Source organism: Micropterus salmoides, unplaced genomic scaffold (assembly GCF_014851395.1).
Source record: "Micropterus salmoides isolate LMB-PRFRI ecotype aquatic unplaced genomic scaffold, ASM1485139v1 Ms_hic_scaffold_1286, whole genome shotgun sequence".
NCBI lineage: Eukaryota > Metazoa > Chordata > Actinopteri > Centrarchiformes > Centrarchidae > Micropterus > Micropterus salmoides.
In genome coordinates, this window is record NW_024040359.1 from 1 (window position 1) to 26,046 (window position 26,046).

At 42.3% G+C, this 26,046-nt stretch overlaps 1 protein-coding gene across 1 annotated transcript; it reads right to left on the reverse strand.

The window, feature by feature from the left end:
• Positions 1–5,232: 5,232 nt before the first annotated feature.
• LOC119900160 (ephrin type-A receptor 3-like) lies at positions 5,233–18,945 on the reverse strand (the record flags this gene model as incomplete). The annotated part of the gene is made up of 6 exons (XM_038714921.1): positions 5,233–5,425; positions 9,341–9,449; positions 11,813–11,975; positions 13,962–14,074; positions 15,037–15,372; positions 18,790–18,945. Coding segments are annotated over 6 exons (1,055 nt in total), but the record flags the coding sequence as incomplete, so codon positions are not given.
• Between the last annotated feature and the right edge of the window lie 7,101 nt (positions 18,946–26,046).

Consider the following 26,046-nt stretch of genomic DNA (forward strand, 5'->3'; position numbering starts at 1 on the left):
TTGATTCTGATCTGCACACTAGCCCTTTTTAGCACAGCGACCCTGCATCTCACTGCGCACATTGTGTGAGCATGTGGCAAATAGACCTAAAGATAGTGGCTATCCAGTTGCCTGGTAGCAAGTCAAAATCCAGGTGGTCCTTGTCATGTATAATGTATAATCTTACAAAATGTGCCGCCTCCTTATTCCGATATTGTCACTATTATGCCAAGTCTTCATTTATTGGTCTATTAGCCTCAAGCTCTTATGCTGCTTCCATTTCCCCTTCAGTCTAACTCCAGGCTATAAAGAGTGGGAGACAATATCTACTGCACTGAGTTGCACCGATTTGTACTTCCTCAGACAATTAAACCCACTACTCAGTGATTCTGTTGTCGTTTTAGTTTGCTGGTGCTGCTCAAGCTTTGACTGTGCAGTGTGGAATTAAGAGAATGACTTCTGTCAGATACAGATGTGGTCATCATGTCACACAAATGCTACTGTATTCTCTGATATAACGTATTTAAGGCCGTGACAGCCTGCAGTTCCCAAGTTCTCTCTTATAGAAAGAGTCTGCTGAGCCACTAAAGTCCCCGTCTGAATCAGAGAGGAAAAGCGGGGAAAGAAGAAAGGAGAAAAAAATGTATGGAGGGTATGAAGTGGAGAAAAAGAGAGAGTGCGGATGGCTAAAGCAAAAACAGAAAAAAAAAAGATGAGGGGAAAGAGTGCGGAATGAGAAAATCGAGAGAACACATAGTGACAGAAAAGAAGAGAGATGCAAAGTGATCAAACGAGGGGAAATTTTGGCAGGACAGAATAAAAAGCTTGATTATGCACTAAAGGCTGAAGAGAAGAGAACAGGGTGAACAGGCATGGCGGAAGAACCTTAAAACAAAGTGGGACAAAGAGACGGACCAAAGACAAACAAAAGTTGTGTGGACGATTGGTGACAGAAAGAGAGGCAAGATATAAGAGAGACAGAGACTGTCTTCATGCAAGTGTATAACCTTGGACTAATGTTAACCTGAGACACGAAGAGATCTAATAAAGTGTGTGTAGTTCTGAGCTGCGTGGTACCGCCCAGTTTGTTTTATATGACTGGCCACCTTTAATAGGATTAGAGGCCGGCTGCTGGCTGGAAGACGGGAGCAGAAATTGATACACTCTGAGACAAGGAAGAGTCAGAGAGGGATCATTCATACAGAAATGTTGTCTTCCATTCCTCTCCTCTCCTCTTTCATTTCCTGTTTTTTTCCCCCACTGCTAATCAGAATGACTAGAAAAATTAAATCAGTAAATCATTAGTCACCCCTCCGGCATGACACAATGAAATAACACATCTATCCTCCTTTCTCCCCACCTCACACACACACCCTGCTGTGGGTATCTGCTCTCCTCATTACTCATGATAATGGTGATTCCATTTAATATCAAGCTATTAAATAAAAAATAATTACTGGGAATGAAATCAATGGATGAAATTCACACTCATTATTTCACAGCAATATTAATAATATCGTTCATCAACCTGAAAAACAAACTGCGTTCACTGCGTGGGTGCTAATATACTATTAGGTTTATAAAAGCTGATTGAGGATAATTAATTAAGAGTCAAAACAGCATGACCACGAAAAAAAAACAAAAACAAAAAAGTCTGTAACCGAGAGCGCTTAGGAACACAAGTGAGGAAGATTTCTTCTTCTGGCCCTCTCTTTCTCTCTCCGTCTTGGCCGTGTCTGGCACTGGCTCAGCGCTCTCTGACCACAGTGTAAAAAGATTTACTCAGCTCTGCCTAATTATTAGGAAGGAGAAATGATTAGCTGAAGAGTTATGACTAGTAAATCTGTCTATGTTTCATTAACACCCTGTTTGGAAACATTTCATTTAGCTCATTAAAGAGAGTGGTAGTGGGGGAAAGAAAAGGAAGGGAAATGAAATGAAAGGTAAGGAAAGGAGAGAGGTGGAGGAGAAGCAGTGAGGTTTGGAGCTGGGTAATTGGTGTAATGTAGCAGAATTTTTAACAACCCGGTGAAAAGGTCAAATAAGAGGAAATCGAAAGAGAGAGATGAGGCAGAGGAGCATGTCATCTGTATCATTAAGTGAAGTGTATCTTGATATTTGCTAACAGATCAGTGTGAAACTAATTCCCCTAATGATGTTACTACACACACACAACCTGATTAGGTCATGATCATAATATGTGCACTTGTGTATGTGTGTGTGTGTGTGTGTGTGTGTATCCGACAAATGTATCTGCTACAATAATACGCTATAAACATTAAAACCCCAACCAAAAACAGTTTTTGAATTTGTCTGATGTTTATTGGACATTTGATCAAACCCGCTGCAACATCTGCTCATGCATAAAGCCTGTGTGAAACAGTTTTGCACCTGCGGCAACTAGCTGCTATTATTGCACTGTTTGTAAGTACTTTCTAGGCATTCTGCAGACAAAGCTGTATTCAGCAACACCTACAGCTTAGCTCCATAAATTGAAAGCACCAGCATCCAAGCAGCACATACAAATCTGTCTAATACATTACACACACATCATCGTCATTGCATGTATGTACACACACACTTCCCCAAACCGGCCTGTTTTGTTTAATATTGGTTTACACAGAATCTCCTGGCTGCCAAATCGTAATTATCAAGCAAACAGACCAACACCACCCACATGGAAGGGAATGCATTGGCTGAATTTTACCTTTACTAAATTCACCATAAGTATTATGGCAAACATGGGTCCATTATTTGTGCCTATGTTCCGTTTTTTTCCTTCAATTTCCTGTTTTCGTTAATTTGTGGTTCAAAAGCAAGCGTGTGATTTTTTTTTATTATTTCCCACAACTAAAAAACCCTCACCAATTTTTCTTACTTTTAGTCTTTGGTGTTGTTAATTAAATAAAAAATTGCCTTTGTAATCCAAACATGCAGGAAGGCACACACACACACACACACACACACACACAAACACAAACACACACACACTATTGCTGTTTTACACTCAATTAGTGTTCTTCAGTTTCTCAGAAGTCTCTTTCTCTCTCTACCCCTTAACTCTGCCCTCCTCTCTCAACAGCATGTTTCCATCAGCACACGACCCCCCCCCTTTCCATCCTTCCTCTCCTCTTTTGTGTCATTAAGTTTTTAAGAATAACCCTGGGCTGCACAACAGATGCTGCGGAGGTAAAAGAGCTTACGCGCACAAACATGACATCAACAGGACAAGCTATTGTGTTAAAAAGGATAGAGCTGTTACAGCTCTCTATTAGTGAGACTGAGAAGTCTTTCTGCTAGAATCAGCCACATTATAAAGAAATCTCACTATCCAACGTGACTTTTTCTCTCTGCCTTTCACTCTTTATTATTCAAAACTCTCCTCCAAAAAGGATGTTTTTCTCTGAAAACTATGCTTGAAGGGACGGCTCCTGGAAAGCGTTCTCTTCTTTTTGTCGTGGGTAAAAACTGAACCACACTGCAAGACGGTGATCAATAGAGTTCTGTTTGATCTTACTTCTGTGGAAAGACTAACTAGACATCCACATAATCACTTTTACAATTATTATAAGATTTTCAGGCATTTTCTTGAACAGATTGCGGTCCTTGACTCCCTGCTGAATATCTCCAGCTTTGACAACAGATGTACTCCATAAAGGCAGACTTTGAGACACATAGTAGATGAGAAGGCTTTTAAAAAAAAACAAAAAACAAAGAGGCATCACATAAATGGAACAACTTCACACTGACTTCTCACCCAGAACTCCCACATTAAAAACATGAACATAGAAAAACACACGGGATTCTGGCACATAACCAAGGCCTGCAGCTATTCGAGAAAGAAGATGGTTGTAAGGCTGCAGAATCATTAGATTGCAGACAAAACAGAGGTGCACACACGTACACACAGATGCTGGGAGGCAGAAGCTGTAACGTGTTTAACAAGCAGTGTGAAAAAGCAAGAACCGAAAGGGAGAGCGCTTTTTTGAGTGAAAGGCCATCTGCTGAATCCATGGCTATGCCAGTCGCTTGCGAGCTTCCCATCACTCGCACCTGCCAGCCTGCCAAAGCACCCTCAGGAGGACAAAAGCACCAACTTCACACACAAACACACACCCGCACGCATTAACTCGCAGAGCAGTAATGGCACGCACACAGCAATAACTGGTGTGATTTGTCAGCGCCGTGCTGCGTCTGAGGAGCTTTCGACATTTTTTCATGTTTTCCCTCCTGCAGTAACAATAGCATAACAGCACTTTATTAAACGAGAACAGGACAGAACAGAATGGCCTGCAAATCAGGCCGTTTATGAGGCGTAGCTGTTCAGTACCCTGCCAGCAAAGGCTGCAGGAAGTGGGTATATGTGAGACAGACAGAGAGACTATGGGCATATTTTATAGTGTAGTGATTCAAAAACCCTGCTATAAAGGTGTTCAGAATGTGGTCAGGATTGTGGGTTCAAGCGGTGAACTAGGTGTAAAACAAGAACAAAAAGCTCTCCAGCACTCTCCAGTCTAGTGTCTACTGTGGAAATTATTTAAACAGCTGACCTTACAAGTGTCCGGTGGGAAATCATTTCAACCCTGGATGACTCTTAGTGTCCATTTCAGTTCCAATTTTAATCACGGTCCACATTGAACTGGCCTGAGCAAATACATCAGATTCTTGATACATTACAGAGGGTTTTCATCCAAATGTAAATTTCAAGAACGGAACAGGAAATGAAAGCTGGAGAGCCAAAGGCGGGCGAGATGAAGAGAAAAGCAGACACAGAGAGAGCGCTGAATGGAGTGAAACGAGAGCAGGGGGTGAAAGAGAAATGGACTGATTGACGGATAAGATGGAAGGTGTAGTAGATGAAAAGAGGGAGGTATGGACAACAAGAGAAGAGAGAGACCAAATCCTTATTTTTAGATTTCTCCCAGTTCCTCCAAAACCTGTATTATGACTCTCCTATTGCACCTACCAGTGCAATCGCCCACCCATCATCTCTCCTACTCTTCCTCCTCCTCTCTCAAACACTCTTATAATCTACCTTTTCATCTTTTGCTCCTTTGGACCTCTCCCTTCTTCCCGTTGTGCCGCTGGCTCTCCTCCTCCCTCCATCAATCTCCTTTTCTCTCCATCTCTCTCAAGCCTCCTCCTCTTTCTTCTCAAAATGTAGCTCTCCAGTGGCACAAACACATTTTAGATGTACCTCCCCACACACACACACACACACACACACACACACATTACTTGCTGCAGTCTGCCATTCCCACTGCTTATCTAATACGTTTTCATTTTATCCTCCACTTGCGTCTCTCCTTTACCTTGCTTGTGTCTATCTTTCTCCCCGTGAGCTCGCTCTCTCTCTCGCGCTCTCTCTCTCCCGCTCTTGTCTCTCTTGTGATGTAGCTTTGATCCTCGCCTCATTCCCCAGATACAAACACAGCGCACACTCCACCTGTGCACACGTACACACACGTTTTGACAGATGTATAGATGTTGTTTAATAGAAAGCGGTAATCAACACCCCTTCCCCCTAAGCATCCCCAACTCTAAATGGTAGAAAGATAGATAGAGACAGAGGAAGAGAGAGGCCTAAAATTGACGGCAGTGCATCGACCCTGCTGTAAAACCTAGTTAACGCCTCCCCAGCCTGTGAAACCTGATTAGTTGAGTGTTAGTGTGTGTTTGTGTCATCATGTGTGTTCATAGCGCACTGTGTTTAACAGGTTGTTTTGCTTCTTACAGATACAACCTCATAATTCCCCTCTGATTAAAAAAAATGTTGATGTGTTCCCATTCACATGCCTTGTGTGTGTGTGTGTGTGTGTGTGTGTGTGTGTGTGTGTGTGTGTGTGGGCGCCACACAGGACAGTCTCCACTGATTACATCCCCCCTACTCCTAGTCAATAGTGAATAGAGCACTCAGCCTGATAAGCAATCACCTGAATCAATACTAATGTTTTTAGCTTGTGTACATTAGTGTGTGCATGTTTGCGTGTGTGTGTGTGTGTGTAGTTCTTAACATGTGGCTAATCTAGTCCGAGCTCATGGAGGATAAACATTCAGTTACAGGCACGGTAAATCACAGATGCCTGTCATCCCTTTTTCTCCTCTCCTCTTCTCTCCTGATGTTGTCCCTTTCGTCTTTGTCCAAAGAGCCTTCTCCTAACTCCAATCCTTTCATCTTCTCGCCTCTCACCAATCTGCATTCTTTTATTTTCCCTTCTCCCTCTCATCTCCTTCTCCTCTTTGGCCTTCTTTGAGCATTAACGGCAGCCTAACCTTCAAAGAGAGTGATCATAGGGAGTCCACGCTGTCCACATACAGAATAACACAGCCTTTAGTTAGGCTTTGGCAGCAGTTTAAATGTCAAAGTTGGAGGCCCTGCTTTGCCACACCCACATGTAATCCCTGAGAGAGAGGCAGAGCGATATGAAGTGACACCAAGTGGAAGATTTGGTGCTGTAGTGAGTATTTATGGTGGCAGGACAGAGTGAATGAGACCTTCTCAATTTACTGTAGCAGCCATGTGCATTGTAACAAGATAATATGTCAGCCAGCATGTGGCTCTTTTGCATTTTTGGTCAACAATGGAAGTCTATCCCTCTCTTCTCTCTCCACTGTTCTCCTGATCTGGAATATCATGGAAATCATTTACTGTAAACTGTTTTACTCTCCCCGTGAGTTTGCTTCATTCACTCTGGTCTGTGTTTACATTCTGCTGCAGGCTAACATGCACGACGCACAGCGCATGCTGGCTGACCGGATACTGTGTGTGGAGCATACAAACCCGGACTCCCTTGTTATTGTTCTTGGTGACTTTAACAAAGGAAACCTTAGCTAAGCACTCCCCAAACACAGACAGTTTTGTCCAAGCAGACAGGGTGGACGGGTCGACACTTTAGATCACTGCTACACCACAGTTAGAAGTGCCTATCAGGTGAACCACGACATGGTTCTGATTCCTGCATAGAGGCAGAAACTAAAGCTATGTAAAGCTGTGGTGAGGACCTCCAGGTGTGTTTGGAGTGCACTGACTGGGATTTTTTCAGGACTACTACCAACAATCTGGATGAGTTTACTGATGCTGTGACGTCCTACATCAGCTTCTGTGAGGACAGCTGTATACCAACACGCACCGGGGCAAGTTATAACAATGACATACCCTGGTTTACAGCCAAACTCAGACAGCTATGGTTGGGAAAGAAGGACGCATATAGGAGTGGGGACAGGGCCGGGCCAGGCCAGCTCCACCCCCTCCCCTACTCTCTCAATCTCAGAGAGGGAAGTCAACAGACTATTCAGGAGGCAGAAACGCTGCAAAGCAGCCGGGCCAGACTGTGTCTCCCCATCCACCCTGAAGCACTGTGCTGATCAGCTGTGTTCACAGACATTTTTAACACCTCACTGGAGACATGCCATGTGCCAGTTTGCTTCAAAGCCTCCACCATCATCCCTGTCCCCAAAAAAACCAAGGACCACAGGACTAAACAACTACAGACCCATCGCCCTGACCTCTGTGGTAATGTCCTTTGAATGCCTTGTGTTGTCCCACCTTAAATCCATCACTGATCCACTCCCGGACCCCCTGCAGTTTGCCTACAGAGCCACCAGGTCTGTAGATGATGCAGTAAAAATGGCCCTTCACTACATCCTTCAGCACCTAGACTCCCCAGGAACCTACGCCAGGATCCTAATTATGGATTTCAGCTCTGATTCAACACCATCATCCCGGCCCTGCTGCAGGACAAGCTCTCTCAGCTGAACGTACCTGACTCCACCTGTAGGTGGATCAATGACTTCCTGACAGACAGGAAGCAGCCCGTGAAGCTGGGAAAACATGTCTCTGATTCCAGGACCATCAGCACTGGTTCCCCTCAAGGCTGCGTTCTTTCCCCTCTTCTCTTCTCCCTGTACACCAACAGCTGCACCTCCAGTCACCAGACCATGAAGCTCCTGAAGTTTGCGGATGGCACCACCCTCATTGGGCTCATCTCAGGTGGGAACGAGTCCGCCTACAGGTGGGAGATCGACCATCTGGTGACCTGGTGCAGCCAGAACAGTCTGGAGCTCAGCGCTCAGACAGTGGAGATGGTTGTGCATTTTAGAAAGAGCCCAGCCCCACCCTCCCCCATCATCCTGTGTGACTCCCCAGTCACTGTGGACTCCTTCCGCTTCCTGGGCACCATCATCTCCCAGGACCTCAAGTGGGAGCTGAAAATCACCTCCCTCACCAAAAAGGCCCAGCAGAGGATGTACTTCCTGTGGCAGCTGAAGAAGTTCAGCCTGCCAAAGACAATGATGGTGCACTTCTACACCTCCATCATTGAGTCCATCCTCACCTCCTCCATCACCATCTGGTACACTGCTGCCACTGACATGGACAAAGGCAGGCTGCAGTGTATCGTTCGCTCTGCAGAGAAGGTGATTGGCTGCAATGTTCCATCACTTCAGGACATGTACGCCTCCAGGACTCTGAAGCGAGCAGGAAAGAATACAGCTGACCCCTCCCACCCTGGACCCTACGGTCCATCAGGACCAAAACCTCTCGCCACAAAAACAGCTTCTTCCCATCTGCAGCTAGTCTGGGTCCCCCACTGACACTATCCCCTTGCAAATAATACAAATATCTCTGCACATGTAAATACTATTTCATTTCATTTCTTATCATACACAAACCTGGCACATTACACATATTTGTTGTTAATTGTTAATCGTTGTTATATTGTCAGTTTATGTATTAATGTACACAATATTCTCTTCCGTTTCAATATATCTTGCGTAACACATCCTGGAATATTGCACTTGTAAATATCTGCGACATTGTTCTTTCTCTGCAAATAGTTGTATTATTTTTCTCGATTCTTTTTATTATTCTTATATAACTTACATTGTATATAAATATTCCATATTTATATGTTTCTAGATTTATTTATGTCAGCTGCATGTTTGTCTAAGCACCTCATCACCAAAGCAAATTCCTCGTATGTGAAAAACACTACTTGGCAATAAAGCTCCTTCTGATTCTGATTCTATGGAATAGAGGAAAGAGATCAGGCTTTGGATACACAGCCTATACTTGGACACATTTGTAGTTTTTGGTCTTTTCATGGGATTTGTTCATAATAACAACAAATTAAAAAGATAATGACCATGTGTTAAATACATGATTTACAAACACACTTGTTTAGGGTAGTCATTTGGTTTTTGAAATTTCCTGGCGCCTTTCCGGGCTGCCTGCCACATGTTAGTACCAACACTACACTTTACCTCTGCCCTGTGCTCTTCGCCCCATCTTGTGGTGCTTATAGCTCATACTGATCATGTCTAGAGGACCTTTGTGTCTCTTTTTTTTTTTTTTTTACCCTACCTTCCGCTGACAACGAAGCAAGTCACCAGGAAGATGAGCAGAACGATTCCCCCAGCGATGGACACAGCCAGAATGGTGGACTGGTTAGGGTCCCCGATAGCAAAAACATCTATTAAGGAGACAAAGGGAACACAGTGGATTAATAAACAAAAGCATAAAGAAGGATGGAAAGAAGCTGAGGTTGTTTTCGGCGGGAGGAAAGTGAGAGGAGAAAAGACGAAGAGAGTCTGGGAGTAAAACAGACAGGAAAGTGAGTGTGGTGGAGGAAAGAGGGAGAGAGAATGAAATATGAGAGCAATAGAAAAGAAGATAAAAGAGGTTGAAGAAGAGGGAAAAAGAGAGAGCAGCAAACGAGTAAAAGAGAGGATAAAAGAGAGGATAAAAGAGAGGAGCGACGGTGGTGGGTGGAATAGTAAGTAAGGTCCTTGATGAAAAGCGCTCTCCCTCTCTGCATCGCCTGTGAGGGTATGAGAGTGGACGTGAAAGCCATTCCCATTCGGCCGCGCTGTCCAAATGGATATGTTAACATTGCACATAACAAGGCTACCGCCAAGAACTTTCTGCAAAGATGCATTGATTTTTACGCCACCCCAAACGAGCCATTACTCAAAACAAATACCTCATTTATCTGGCTTAGCTAAGCATGAGCAGGCACGTGTGTCTGTATGTGTATGAATATATGAGTGTGTGCGTGTGTGTGTGTGTGTTGAAGAGGCAAATTAGAGCCCCTAGGCAAGGCACAGGTAAGCATTGATCTCCTATTACATTTACTGCCGCACACATGCACAGCCTTCTTTAACAATCAATGGAATTGATCTGATTAGATAACCTTGAAATGTTTGCTGCGTGGTCAGCTGAATCTTGTATTTTAGAGCACTGAACTCGGATATGAATCTGCTGTATGAAGGTTCAGTAACAGCACTAGACACCAGTGACACGCAACCTGGGTTCTGTCTTTTACTGTCATCTTCCAGATATTTGTTGCAGAACAGGAATAGAAACCCTACTTTGAATTACTTTTACTGATTATTGAATGATTAGTAGGCTAATGTGTGCCTGTTGTATGCTACGTTGACAATCTACAGCGCAGTGCCATACATTACCTGATTTATCCCCTCTGCCTGCCTGTCTGGGAATCAATGTTCACTTTGAAGAGCACATTATGGGGCTTCTAAAGCAGAAAATCCTAGAGCACATAATGAAGCGATAATGAAAGTGGATGACAGCAAACAAATGAGAAAAGGAGTGACAGAGAGGCTAAAAACATTAGGAGAGAGCTGCAGCATAGAATGCCCATAGCTGTGAGGCCTGGCCCCACTGGCCTGGATCGACCCCGGCATAGATTTCTCTTTTTTTGACTCCAAACCATAAGTCCAGAATACATTTCTAAATGCAAGTGGTCAGTCTCCTTTACGCAGAAGAAGGAAAAAAAATCCCGCTCTATACAGAGCACTGCCGTTGCAGTATAGTTGCAGGTGGGGAAAATTAAACATCATCTAGGTAGTAAGATGTCCAGTCAAGTTTAAATTTATTCACCCGATGGCTACATAACATCTGAGGATGTTTGGTGTTTTCATTTTCTGTCTTTTCAATTCATGGTTTTCATTGTGGGTGCAAACTTCTTCTACTCGTAAGATTTTGCTCCTGTCGTTGGTGTGAATCAAAATCTCACAATCCAGTAAAGCATGTTTGCTTTGATTCATTGTGTAATTGGGTTGTCTCCTTTTACCTGATACTTTTTATTATTAGGATACCTTTAAGCCACTGGTTCAGATATGTAGATGACACAGCCTGTGAGGCTGCTGAGGTTTTTCTGTCTGACAACAGAACTGAAGAAGCCATTCGGGTGAAAAGTGAGCTATTTCATGACCATCTGGCAGATTGATTTAAACTGCAGGGGGGATGAATCAGGGTCTTACTACACTGTGATATAATATGCCATACTCTTTGCTCTGCAGTCAATCTTTGTGATTCTTGACTCAGGTATAAATCATGTCCACAGACGAGGTAATGTATTGAAGTTGAATTCATGTTATATTTAGTCTTGTTTGCCAAATTCCTTCCTCACACATAATCCGATGTTCCCCATAAGTTACACTATAGCACTTAGAGGGGTTAAAGTGGATATGACGCCAGCAGCAGGCGAGTAAATGAAACGCACAATTACCTTGAATGAAATTGTTGTAAGTACACAATTCAACAAAATATTTAACATAGGTCTAGTGTTTTGTTTGATAATTTAATGTGGAAATGCATATTATACATTTAAATAATTGGCATGTAGCTATTTTCAGTGTAGCAACTGACTGCTATTCCAATTTTTATCGGAAAACCTCAGGGACATTTTGAAAACAGGAAGATTGATGAAAAAATTGCAATCCAATTACACAAGATGATGCGTAAAAAAAAAAAGGAAAAGTGAAATTGCTTATTCATTCTGAGTAAACAAATATTTATTATTCATCCCTTTACCTTCGTGGCTGGTTTCCAATTCAATCTCTCCACCGTAGCTCCCGTAGCCCACATTGGTTCGAGCCCTGACCCTGAACACATAGGTGGTCCCTGGCTTCAGCCCGTCCACTGTCATCATGTTGGAGCTAGTCCTCAAGACCGTGTAGTTCTGCTCCCGCTGATTCTGAAGTGGAAGAAAGAGCAGGAGGAGAGTTCAGTAGATACTATTAGGTGTCAGAGAAATAAAGTGATTGTGGGTAAAAAGGGGATGAAATTATATAAATACTCAAAAGTGTTATATAAAGAGCAATGGACTGTCTTATCGAGGGAGACAGAAAAAAAACTGGAAAGTCTGAAAATAATAGAAAGCTCAAATATTTTAATTTAAACGTCTCCATGGGGCCACATACACCTCACTTAGTTTTCATTTGTTCATCACTGGACCATTTGGTCACATTTATACATGAGCATCTGTCAAGTCCCAAATCACACCCTCTTTACTCTTCATTCCCCCGACTACCTTGCAGGTGTGTGTGTGTGTGTGTGTGTGTGTGTGTGTGTGTGTGTGTGTGTGTGTGTGTTTGCGCACGCACTTACAAATATGTGTGTAGGTAGATGAATAAAGAATAAGTGTGCCTGTCAGTAAGCTGATTCCCTGCAGAGAGGCTGATACTCTACCTAATGGAAGACACTCTACAACACGGATTAACACTATTTTACTGCTAATGCCTGCTAACACACACACACACACACACACACACACACACGCACAGGCTTAATTTCATCACCTTGGCCATGTTTTACAAGGTTTGTTCGACAGATGTGTTGTTAATTGGCTTGGTGTGAGGAATAGGGGAGAAGGGAGGTATATGGTGATGGAGATGGAGAGATAGAGAGATTGGAGAGAGAGATGTGTACGTAATGAGTAGTCATTACAGACATGCCTAAGGCAAAACTCAAGTCCTGTGAACCTAGACAACATGTAGATTAAAGAGAACAAAAGGAGTGGAAAGAAACATTTTGAGTTAAACAAGTGAAAGAGTTGCTCCAGAGTTTAGCATTGCATTTAAAGAAATTGTTTGTCAGTTTTGTAAATATGCTTATGTCCTTTCTTGGTGAGAATAAGATGAGAAGATGGAGATTGGGTATTATTGTCTTTACACTTGTTAAAGCACTTTGTAACTTGTTTTTGAAAAGTGCTCTACAAATAAAGATTATTATTATTATTATATTATTATTACTCTCGTGTCTGCATGCTAAACATGAGGCTACAGGTAGCAGCTGGTTAGCTAATCTTAGCACACAAATTGGAAACAGCTAGCCTGGCTCTGTATAAAGGTAACAAAATCTGCCTACCAGCACCTTTAAAATTCACAAATTATCATATGTTACATATGTCTTTTGTTAATCCATACATAGAAACTGTGGTGCAAAAACAACAATCTGCTGTTTTATTTTGTGGCAAATAATTCCTCGTAAAGCAGCAAATTGTGTGGATTAAACAAACTACATGGAATGGGTAATTCTTGAGCTTGAAGGTGGATTTTTTTAACCTTTGGACACTAAGCTAGCTATTTTCCCCTTGATTCCAGAATTTGAGCTAAAATAAATCGACTGCAAGCAATAGCTTACTATTTTCCACACAGACATGGAAGTGGTATCGATCTTCTAATCTAACCCTCAGTATGAGAATACCAAATACCTCCCAACATGACTCCCAAATACCTCCAAAAAATGTCAAAGTATTTCTTCAAAGCTTTACGAAATAATTCCTCGTAAAGCAGCAAATTGTGTGGATTAAACAAACTACATGGAATGGGTAATTCTTGAGCTTGAAGGTGGATTTTTTTAACCTTTGGACACTAAGCTAGCTATTTTCCCCTTGATTCCAGAATTTGAGCTAAAATAAATCGACTGCAAGCAATAGCTTACTATTTTCCACACAGACATGGAAGTGGTATCGATCTTCTAATCTAACCCTCAGTATGAGAATACCAAATACCTCCCAACATGACTCCCAAATACCTCCAAAAAATGTCAAAGTATTTCTTCAAAGCTTATCCCCACTACCAGGTTGCAACACGGGTTTTCTGTTAAAAAAACAACTAATCTGATCATCATGTGTCAAACTGGTTGAGTGCCCCTTTAAAAATGTGTGTCTCTCTCTCACCTTCTCATAGTAGATGACCTCATACTCCACTATCACTTCATTGGGTCTCTCTGGACCCTGCCAGGCCAAAGTCACACTGTCCTTGCTCCGCCTCTCCTTCAACACAACGCTCACTGTAGGAAAACAAAGAACAAGTGAGGAAAAGCATGAGCACCAAAGAGAGAGTAAAGTTCAACGAGATGAGGGGGGAAAAGCATGTAAAGAGGCAGATTTAGATGGATTCCTACTGTGCTATAATGAGAAGACCCATATTTGAAGTGTGTGTCATGTAATTTTGCTAATGAGTGGGCTTACAAGGTGTTTCATACTTGTGTGATCACAGCATTCTACGGTGTGTATGGTCTGTGATCTGCTCGTATTATTAATGTGCAAACCCTGCGACTGATTCTCTGCCTTCCCACATAGGGGCACAGGCTTGTGTGGGTGGAAAGTGTATATTTGCTTGTGCTGGTGTGTGTGTGTGTGTGTGTGTGTGTGTGTGTGACATACTGTAGTCCAGAGTAGCACGTGTGACATGTGGGGATGTTAATGAGGTTAACAACCTCTTACACCCTTTCACCTTTCCCCCCTCCTGTTATTACACACACATCTGTAGAACGAAGCCTATTAGTCATCGCCCATCCTGTCATACGCACTTCTCTTACATTTCCCACAGTACCACACTGTGAAAAACGTGTGATTATATATTGTATGAGCAGGCAGAGGTGTCATTTTGTGGTATCAGAGTGATGCAGGAAAGCAGTGCTTTTATAGTTAAAAGCCTCATACTATTTGTGAGCACACTGCAATCAGGAGACAATTTTGAAAAATGCTCAATTCACTATCCTTCCAATTCCTAGTTCGGGCTAATGAATATGTTCTATTTTCTTTTCTTATCAGCCTTTAAAAGTGGAATCCTGTATAATCCTTCTTGATGTCAAGTTTTAACTGCAGTTTAAATCTTAAAGCACCCTGCCACCTGTACAAATTACACTGTTTCAACAAAAGCTGGTGTTGTGACATTCATAGTTAAATTTGGGGATTTAGATGTACTTTTAGGAGTGACATTACCCCCACTATGCATGTATGCTCTCACCTGTCTGTGATGTAGTGACATTGATGACTGCCGTTCCTCTGGGTGTGGGACTTAAATCTGACACTCCATTCTGGCTCTCAATAGTGAAGCTGTAGTTGGAGTCCGGTTGCAGTTCGGTGACCAGCACGGTGGCTGACGAGAGACCAAACTGCCTGGGAACAAAATGGACGCTGCTACCACATGGTGTGCACTTCTTGCCATCACCTGAGCACTTACTGCAGTGGAGGCTGTAGGTGATGTCTCCTCGGCCTCCTGTGTCCCTGGGTGGTGACCACTCCAATGTGACACAGGTCTCATTCACTGTGGAGATGGGGTTCTCTGGAGCAGATGGAGGACCTGAGGGAAGATAGAGGCACACAGATTTATTTCTGTGACCTTGTTAAAAAACATTTTTGTCCAGAAAGTAGAATCTTTTTCAACTGACCCTGTGGAGTTTTTTGTAAACAAAATGTTTTGCTCTTTCTCACTAAGGCATTGTGTCTATCGTTGAGGCCTGTTTAAAGTGCGCTCCACAGATTTCGTATTGTGCTTCTCTAACATTGTCGGGCTCACAATGGACAGTTTAGAAAAACAGGATCAAAATCTATGCAGCAGAACCTCAGATATTGCCTTTTTTACTCAATGCATTCTTCTTTCTTCTGAAAACATGCCACCTACATTACCCACAAATCAACTCGACTACTAACAGATTCAGGTGTGTTATGCTAGTAGCAGCAAATGCAGCCTCGGGCTGCTATTCTCAAGCAGAGATGAGGAGTGTGCTACAGACGTTTGGTAAAGCTCACTTCTTTCTAACTTCCCACCCCCAGATAATTTTATCATTTTCAAACTTGCAGATTTCAGCCCCAGCCAGCGCAGACTCAAGTGACATCACATCAAGTGAAATTTATTTTACACAGCTCCTTCTGGAGCCACAAAAGGCTTTATACAACCTTTTTCACATATGCTGTAGTACTCCCCAAGACCTATAGACAGACTTTAATGTGGAAAATTGTTGGAGTTCCCCTTTACAATAAATGGCACACTATACCCTGGGTATATTAGGTGAGCTGTATCGTACACCTAAAAAAATTCTGTAAGCGTACACTGTCTTCATGTTCGTTACAAAATGTATTGCAGTTTCTATTAAGGACAGAATTCACGCTGAAAAAATGAATTAACTGACTCCAGCCAGAGGGCGGACACTTAGCTCTCGATTAATGAATAGCTGTGAAATGGACAGTGATTAAAAGAGCTTGGCTGATTGTAAATGCGACGGCAGGAGAATATATGACGCAGCCGAAGTTTAAATCCATCTTAAGAGAATTCACATGATGTTAAATGGTTGGCGCTCAGCTGCAGGGAGGTTTTTACCACGTGAAGTTAACTGATACTCTTTGGGGCTGCACTGCAGACAATAAATAGTGAGTGGACAATGATCCATAGAAAGTGCCCAGGGTAATTTTCTCTGAACTTCAGCTGACATGATTAGTGTATCACAGAGTCCAAAAAGTGTGTCAGTAATCATCCTCAAGGAAACAGAGACACAGCGACACACAAATGTTCTTTATTATATCTTTAGATGAAGAGTGTTGATGTTGATACATAGATCAAAATCTAGGTAATATATGTGAATAACATTTCAAATAGTTTTGTAACTGAAGCAACTGCAACTGAAGCAGTGTACTGAGTTTTTAACATAGGACTGTAAGGAGCATTTTGTCTCTAAATAAACCATTGAGATAAAATTCTAATTTCTTTTATACTGATTTGATTGATTCACAGCCCCTTGTAGATGTGTAGACATCATGTGTAATTTTAAGGTACATAGTCTGGGGTACAAATTATATATTTCCTATACAAATTTGGGAATTATAACAAATTGAGTTTAAATTCAGTTAAATTCTGTTTAGGACCACAAAAGCTTTTGTGGAGGTAGTGGATCCCCAACTTGGATGGTGATCGTACACCCTTCACTTTTCACTGGCTTCTCTGTTTCTATTTTTGTCACGGACTGAGCAGTTCCTGCTTTTGCTTCACATTAAAGCTTTCCTCCATCAAACCAGTTGAACAGGAAGAAGGTTTAATCTTGCAATGCAATGATCTCTTCTAGGAATATGGCATTGACATTACAAAGTAATGAATGTGGCCTTATTGAGAAGCAAATACTGGAGGTGCTATCTTTGTGTCCAAAGTTAGCAACCATCTTCTAACTCCTTGTTGTTGTAATAATTAAGTACATCTACATGTTGGCCTTTTTTCTGTGTTTTTTCATTGGCAGATCAACTTTAAATATTGTCAGCAGGGACAGTGTGAGCGAACCACAAACCTCCAACACATAATCAAGGTAAGACTTCTTGTTGTGTCTCACTCTTATGGAAACCTCTGATTGTGGTTGCTCAAAGCACAGCACAGTGCAGATATCTCAACCATATGGAAATTTGGCAGTAGATGCCCATTCAGCCTGACATCTCATCAGGTCCTGGCTGAGCACTGAGCCCCAGGGGGCCGCTGGCAAAGCCTGGGACTTTCCTGATTAGCCATCCCAATGGCGAGCCTCTCTGAAAGAATGAGGGAAAACTGGGAGTGGGGAGGTAGAGGCCATGCTGTGGATAATTGAGGCTGTCAGTCATAAATCTCCTAAAGGATTGTGCTGACTGATCCTGCTAATTCTGTCTTTTTCTTCTCTCCATCCCCCCACTTCCCTCGGCCAAACTTAACTGTCCATCATTGTGTCTACTGATCTGCCTTTTATGACATTTAAATTATATGCCTCTGATAGTCCCCTATTTCCCCCACTGTTCTATTCTTTGCCTGTGTCTAAAGTGTCATTCTCCATGTCTCTAAATGACAAATTCTTTCACCTTTGCTCCTTATTTTCTCATTTTCGCCTTTTCCATCCTCCTCAGTGCTCTTCACCAGCATGTGTGTGCGTGTGTGCGCGTGTGTGCGCATGTGTGCTCATGTGTGCCCATACATACTTGAACAAACCGTTACTCATTTCCAGCTGATAACACCAACTGTTACACATCTCACCTGTGACAACGATTAATGAGTGTAATCTACCATAACTTGATAATGGGTTTGGGTGTGTGTGTGCACGTGTGTGCGTGTCCATATTTCAGGCTCTCTCTCCCTCCATGTCACCGTCCTTTCCCACCCCCCACATTCCTCCGTCTATCTCAATCCATCTCTTTCTGTCCCCCTCTTTCCCCCAATCTTCCCTCCCCATCCTTTCTATGCTCCGCTGTCTCTGTTCATGAGGATGTGGTTCTGATCCCCCTGGCTCTGTGTGTGTGTGTGTGTGGCTGAGAGTGGGAAGCAGACAAAGAATAAGAAACATCATCACATTTCTACCCGAGTATCACCCATATCAGTGTTCTCATCTGAGATATCTGCGGACTGTAACCACACAGCTGACAGACATGGATGTGTGTGTGTGTGTGTGTGTTTTTTTGTATCTCTAGTGTTGTGTAAATCAATAGCAGCTGAGGAAAAGGAAAATGCATGGAGGGATTATAGATAGAAAAATGAATAAATGGAGCAGCCCTTCAATGTAAATTCTTACAGGAATACATTGCAAACTAATTAAATGAAATTTAATTCAATTATTGTTTCTTAATGCCATTTTATGAGGTAGAAATGTAAACAGTCGAAAGCAAATATTTGACTACAGTGAATACACAGTGTGGTATGAAATTAGCTTCGAACTGTATGACTGTAGCTAATGAGATGTGCATGGGTTTGAGTTTCTGCCAGTTTTCTGCCACTCACGTGTGCAGGCCATGGCCCGTGGGTCGGTCTCAGCACGGTAGAAACCTTTCTCACAAACACACTCAAAGGCTTGTTCCTGCGGAGACGAGCTGTGGGGAGGACATTTGGTGCAGTAGGCATCTGTGGCTGAAGCTTTGTAGGTACCAGGTCTGCACGCTTGAGTGAGGAGACAGATAAACACTGTGTTAGAGGCTGTGCCAATACACCTTTTATACTGTATATTCCGCTCAACAATTATCAACCAACACACTAGTAATTAATATTAACCTACCGGCCGCAGTTGTGAGGACACACACTTTTCCTGTACAGTGAGGGATTTTTACAGACCTTGCATTCAATTTCAGTTGTACCTCCAAGTAAAGTGGTTTGAATAATCTAGCTAAATTTTTGGCTTGTGTACCACCTGTCTGATCGTCCGACTGCTGATGTTTCTTGCCCTGTCTAAATGTCTGAAGTTCCCAGATTTCAATTTGGTGAGTACGTTATCATAACTGAAAGAAATTATGGTCAAAACTACAAGAATAAAACCAAGGTTGTGCACGGTAATAACCTTTAAGACTGTGTGAAAATAAAGGAGAGTCAGAAGAGTATAAAGGGCAACAGTTACTCAAAAAGGTAGAAAATGTTCAAGAAAATGCAAACCGACATGAGGAATTATGCAACAAAAGAGGTACTACAACAGATACTGATAGGTCATAAGATGTGCCATGCAGCCCCCATGGCAAGAACAAGAAAACAAAGTTTGATTTAATATATTGTGACATTGGGTCTATATGAGATACTTTTAGATCAGGCTGACGGCCCTATTGTACAATACAATAACATGGTGCAACAGCAGATCCACTGTCATTCCCGTTATATAAGCTGTAGATCTTCAGGCAACCGAGGGAACAAAAATACACAGCTGCAGTCGCAGCAATAATCACAATAACATAATATGACTATTGCTATGGCTGTTACGCTGGCTGCATATTAGTCATTATGTGGAGTCATAAAACTGGGGAGGGAAAACCACGCTACCGCTCAACAGGAGCAGCTTGCTGAAGTAGATTGGGGACTTGAATGATTTCCCCTTTGCATCCTAGGCAGTAAAATGGAATTTCCGACTTTCCCTCTGGTAATCTGAATAAAGATTACGCATGTATTTATTTATACATTCGTAGGCCTGGTATTCCCGTCCTTGCAAGCCTTTTCTGCTAAGGTGGTAAATAGTATTAAGGTGTACAAAACCCCATGTATGGAAAATGAGTGTCTCAAATGCAATTCGATATATGCCTTGTGTGTATGCATATGTGTATGTGCGAATATGTTTGATCAGTGATGCTATAGATTCCGCCAGGTGCTGATTGCATGTTCGTGCGCTGAGCGTTTTTCAGCGAGAAAGTGTTAAGTATGCGGCGCGTGTGTATGTGTGAGCGTGTGTGTTGGCTTGCTGATTGCTTGTGCTGGTGGTGAAGGTCACGGATTTAATCAAGCTACACGTCAAGCTACACGTCCCAGAAAGGCTGTAAATTATCACTGTAATACACATGTTCACAGGCACACGTGCATGTCCGACGCCATGGTTAACCTGCAGATAGAGGAATGGAAAAGTGGCCTAAAAGTGGTGTGATTTCTCACTGTGGAGGTAAGTTCCTCCACCTGGACGCTGTGCTTGCTCGCATACAGACAGTATTTTTAGGCAAATCATTCATCATAGGGGAGCAAAGTCCACTAGCACAATCCCCAAAAGACCCGAGAGAACACCAGAAAGGGGATGTGTGTGCGTAGGTGTGAAAGAGAGAACGAAGGAAAGAAAGAAAGAAAGAAAGGAAAGGGAGTGATAATTCTCAAAGGGTTTCTGCTCTCTTTCCTCCTTCCTGTCAGCTTCCAAGGTAATGGGTGCCTATGTGCTGTGCTAGTGACTCTGTGTGTGTGCGTGTGTGTGTTCTTGTTGGCTGGGCTGTAGGAGCAGGGTGGAAAAGCAGCTTTTCTCTGGGGATGTTTCATCCGGAGAGTCCTGGCTCCGGGCGCTGGCCAGGCACAAAGGACCCCTACGCTAGAGGACAGACAGGGCGCCCCGTGCCAGGCCTGGCGTCCGAACAACTGCCTGATCAAAAACTTTCTGCAAGAATGGCAGCTTGGCCACTTTGAGTGGCGCTTCCTTCTCCTGATCTGCTGTTTTCTACTTTGCTTTTCCACCTCGTTCTCACTCCAGCTTTTCTTTCTCTCTCCCGTCCCCCCTCTCCTCCATCTCCCCCTTCTTCTTGCCTCTTTTTGTTTTCTCAAGCTACTCCCTGTGTCTGCCCCATGGGAAATGTGTTACTTGACTTGGTTCCCTTATGATTAATGATTTACCATAGATATGAAAAAGGGACAAGAAGGCTGAGGCAGTAAGACAGAGCTCACATAAACATGCACTCACAGAAAGCAGACACACAGGAGCACAAAAGTTTAGTCACAAAAACTATGTTGTAGAACTAGGAGCTAACTCCAAAGTAACTGTACAGTACGTAGGGTGCTTGTATGTGTGTGTATGTGTTTCTTCTAAAGACAAAGAGTGGCCTCAGATCCAGTATCTTATTAAATATTCATCCGGTCACCAGAGAGACTTAGTATATTTATGCCAATCGATAGCTCTTAGATATGATATAGTCCTGCTACTCAAGACACACCCTCAGTCACAACGCACTGATTGAAAAGGGAACAGCCCAACTGTTTCCTTTGGGAAAACACTGCACAGTGATTGAATTCTTTTGTATTCTATTTCTTGTATATTCAATTCTACTCTTTCTCTACTCTACTCAAATTCTTTAATCAATTATAAAAAATCTGACAAGTTATAGATAAATAAGTGTATTACACCAAACAACCAGGACATGTCTTTAAAAAGTTGCACTAATCAGTGTATTTATATTAACAATGGATCAAATGATGATGTGTAATGTAGTGATGAATTCTTAACTGCAGATCCCCTCAACTCTACAGAGCATTTTAGCATCTCTTAACACATTGTTGTGGTTTATGGCTCACACCTTTACAGGTTTAGTTCACTGTCACCACATATCAACTGTGTTTCCAGGAGCAGGCAGCTGTTTTCAGCTAAAAAGTTCTTATAAAAGTGACGGTACGTGACCTGCCCAGCACCAAACAGCAGACAGACAAAGCGGCTAGCTGTTGAACATAGTGGAGCATTTAGCACCTAAATAGCCAGGTATTTACCTCAGGAGAGCAAGCCGAAGGTAAAAGGAAAGTAAATATTCATTCATCAGATTGACCAGAATCGCGAATCCGTTACCCCCAAGTATCTGTTGATACTGCTTCTGCTTGTTTTATTTGACTGCAAAACCCAAATATAGTGTTCTTATTCAGAATCACATAAAACGAGAAAAAGAAAAAAGGAAAAGGAAATGGAGCTGAGTGACTGTTTAAGATACAAGCGTACTGAACTTGTGTGAATGACAGAAACTGCTGACTATACCGGAAGAGTTCAGGAAGTGGGTTCGGTTAATGGTTGAAAAGGGCCTGTGCATATTCACACACAAGTGTGCACACTGAAACACAAACCCGATATCACATAGTCAAAGTCATTACATCCTAATTACATTCAGCCAGGCAGCTCTGTACGTATACAAAATCACATCAGCTGCACTTTTCTGAAACAAACACTTCCTCTGCCTGGCTGGGAGCCGTCTCCTCTCCTCCACTTCCCTTTCAAATGTTCTTGCTAGTTTAACTGTTATTTGCTCTGTTCTCTTGCTTTCTGTCGCACTTGCTTCAAGTCAAACATTGGCTCCCCGCCGGCTTTACCATAAAGGCCAGAAAGAGGAGAAAACTCTGTGTGTGTGTGTGTGTGTGTTTGTGTGGGTGGGTGGGTGGTTGGGGGGTATAGTGAGTGTGTGCATGTGCCTGTGTGTGTTCTTTTGAGAGGGAAGTTGTGTAAAGCTCGCTGGCCCACGGGAGATGAGCTCCATAATGGTCACCATGGCAACAGGCTTTCAAGCTGGAACCCTTCTAGTACCCCTCGAGTGCCACAGCTCCTGGAGCACAGAGCGGCCTGTGTGTGTGTGTGTTTGTTGGCTACCCAGGCGTTAGTTGAGGCCAGCTATTTAAAAATTGATACATCAAGCGTCAGTGGAGAAATCTGACGAGATTGAATGTGACGTCCTTTACGGCCACTGGGGTCGCATCTGTATGTGTGTGCTTGTGTGTGTTTGTGCTCATGTGTACATAACCGTGAAACATGCTTTCGGCCGAATTGAATAACGTTGTGCCTTATATGTGAAAAAAACATACACAACAAGGGGCATAAAACCCTTTATATGATTACTGGCACTTCACAACATTACAAATGTTAATGTAAACATGTCATTTTAATTCAATAGATTCACTATACATTGGTGTGCATTATCAAAGCAAAATGCATCTTTTAAAAGCTGCCGATGAACATGACCAACTGACAGTGTGTTTGTGTAGTCAACAACTTTCCTTGTTGATAAGTGGAAGTAATATGTCTGTGTGTGTGTGTGCGTGTGTGTGTGTGTGGGTTTGTGTGTGTGTGTGTGTGTGTGTGTGTGTGTGTCGGTTTGTGTGTGGTAATGAGGAAGTTTGTGTAGGATAGAGATGTCAGCATCATAGTCCAGCCCCCTGTTGAGAACCTCTAATCCCTAACTGGAGTTCATAACAACCTTTAACACCATAATATTCAGCATTACTACTAATCCTGCAAAACATACGCACACACTCAAGACACACATACAATTCCTGAGCAAACATGCTTGTCTGTTTTTGCATTAAATTTGCTCTTTCTTTCTTTCTTGATCTAAGGATTATTCAACTATGGACACCTCATGTTTTTGCTTTGTATGAACAACAACTTTGCAACTTTGCAATTACAAAATTACATTGCCTTTATGTTTTGTTTTTGTGTTGTGGGGCAGTTTTCTATAAGTGGCATCATCACCACAACAGAAATGTTGTAATAACAATGAGCTCACTACAGATATATATATACAGTAGCTCACAGGTTCCCAATGCTAAAACCATCTGTCCTCTCACTGCAAAATCTGATCAATAGTTTGATTAACACTAAAAACTTTGATATATGTGTGTTCCAAAAACAATCTTCTTGAAAAACATAGCTACTCAAGAAACAGTAATTGTTGGTCCAGTTTAACCCAGTTAACATCAAGACATGTCAAGTATAATGCAGTTCTTATTAAGAAGTATAACAAATGTGAATGTTAAAATGATTGAAAAATAATTTGCATTACAGAACCACGGTTGTGTGGCTATGCAGGTTTGCAATGCAATAAGTGTAACAGGAAAGACTTTACTCAGGATAGTAGCACAATTTGTAGTGCCTGAACAGAGCAGGTGCTCACTGGTACCAGTAACATTTTAGATATTTTCCTATCAGGGGTCAGAGTGGAAGGAAAACCCACCTGAACTAACTTTACGAGTTATCCTGTATTTGAGACTAAACATTGTTATGCTTGACCATTAGACCATTTAAGGCCAGAAATTTAGAGTAGTAATATTTCCCCACCAGAATTGTATTACTGGCAGGAAGGAAACATGCAAATAAGTAATAAATAGTATTTATATCAGGTAAGTAATGTTAGGGCAATACTGGTCCTTGAAAAAAGAAGGCATTTACAGGCATGTAACTGCATAATTACAGTAAATGAATTTCACATACATCACAAAAATATTTAATAAACTCTTTACAGACTTCTGACACTGTACAGACTTCTGACAGTGTTTTGATGTTTGTCATGGAGAAAAATCCATCTGACCATAGAAGAGGTGTGAAAATAGCCTGCCAGGCTAATTATCAGTGAACACATGCATTTTCATGTCAGATCCTGTACTGTGTGTGGCCATATGGGTAGTTGTTTTTGGAAAAGATCAACTGTTAGGAACTTAGGCCTAGTAGTTGAGTAGGACAAGTTGACAGTATCGACACCTTTTTATCCCAGTTCAACCACTAAAGTTCATTACATAAGAGGTAAGACGACAGATGGGGTGGTGTCTCAAAAACTATAATGTCTTCCTAAAGAAAATATTGTAATGTGTGGCAGTGGTTACTTTTGCCTACAAGACTTTTGTTAGAGAAATACAAGGCAGGATCACATGACTGCATAGTGGACGTGAGACATGAGCCGTGTCCTGACAGAAGACATAGGCCTCCATGATTGACACCTCAGGACAGACCCTTACTGTGTTTATAGCATCCTATTATTTCTCTGACCCCTACACACACACACACACACACACACACACACACACACACACACATACACACACACACACACACACACGGTCAAACCAGATATAAAATGGTTTGTGATGTCCAGTACATGAAGCACATGAGCATACTCTGGCTTCTTTCTGATCTACTCTGTGTCCTCTGGATACCAGCCAATTACTGAGAGCGGCCAAGGGGAACTACGGGATGAAGCTCTCCCTCTTCGTCATTCTGTCCATCTCTGTTTTCTCTGTCTGTCTTTCTCTATTTCTTTCTCTCTCTGTTTATCTCTCTGTTTGCCCTCCTGCCTGTCTATTTCTATTTCTTTGTCTCTGTCCTCTCTGTCTGTCTTGCTCCTTTTCTGGCCATCTTTACTTTATTCTCTCTATTTATGTATGTGTGTGTATGTGTGAGTCTACCTTTGTATGTGTGTCTTATTTCCCAGTGGGCTGTCTGTCATACGTTGACCCTGACCTCCTCCAGAGCTCCTGCACAAATATTTACTCTCTCCGCTGACAGGCACACACACACACATACACAAAACCCTCAAAAATAAATCGGAGGGAAAGAGAGCAAGCTCAATTTCAGTGCAATTAAAACAAACATCCACACACACACTTTTCTAGTGGTAACCCAAGCTGATGGCTCACTAATTCCGAGCCAGGATGATTATCCTGCAGTCTAAAAACAGATTAAATAGATACCAGGTGCATGTGTGTTTCTGTGTGAAAGTGGTCATGGGCGAGGGACAGAAAGAGAGAGAAAGAGAGCGAGAGAGGGCATGACAGGCCTATAGAAGGAGTCTTTTGGGAGTTTGGTTCACTGTCTGAATAACTTACTTTTCTGTCTGTCTGTTTTCCATCAAGATAAAAGGCCAGGGCCAGAGGAACACAAAGATTCACCTCCTCCTTTTAACAGCCAGACAGACGGACCAGTACACACTCAAAAACACAACACACACACACCAAAAAAAAAAGCTTCAGTCTTCATGGGCAGATTTCAAGCTGTACTTTAACCCCACACGTTCT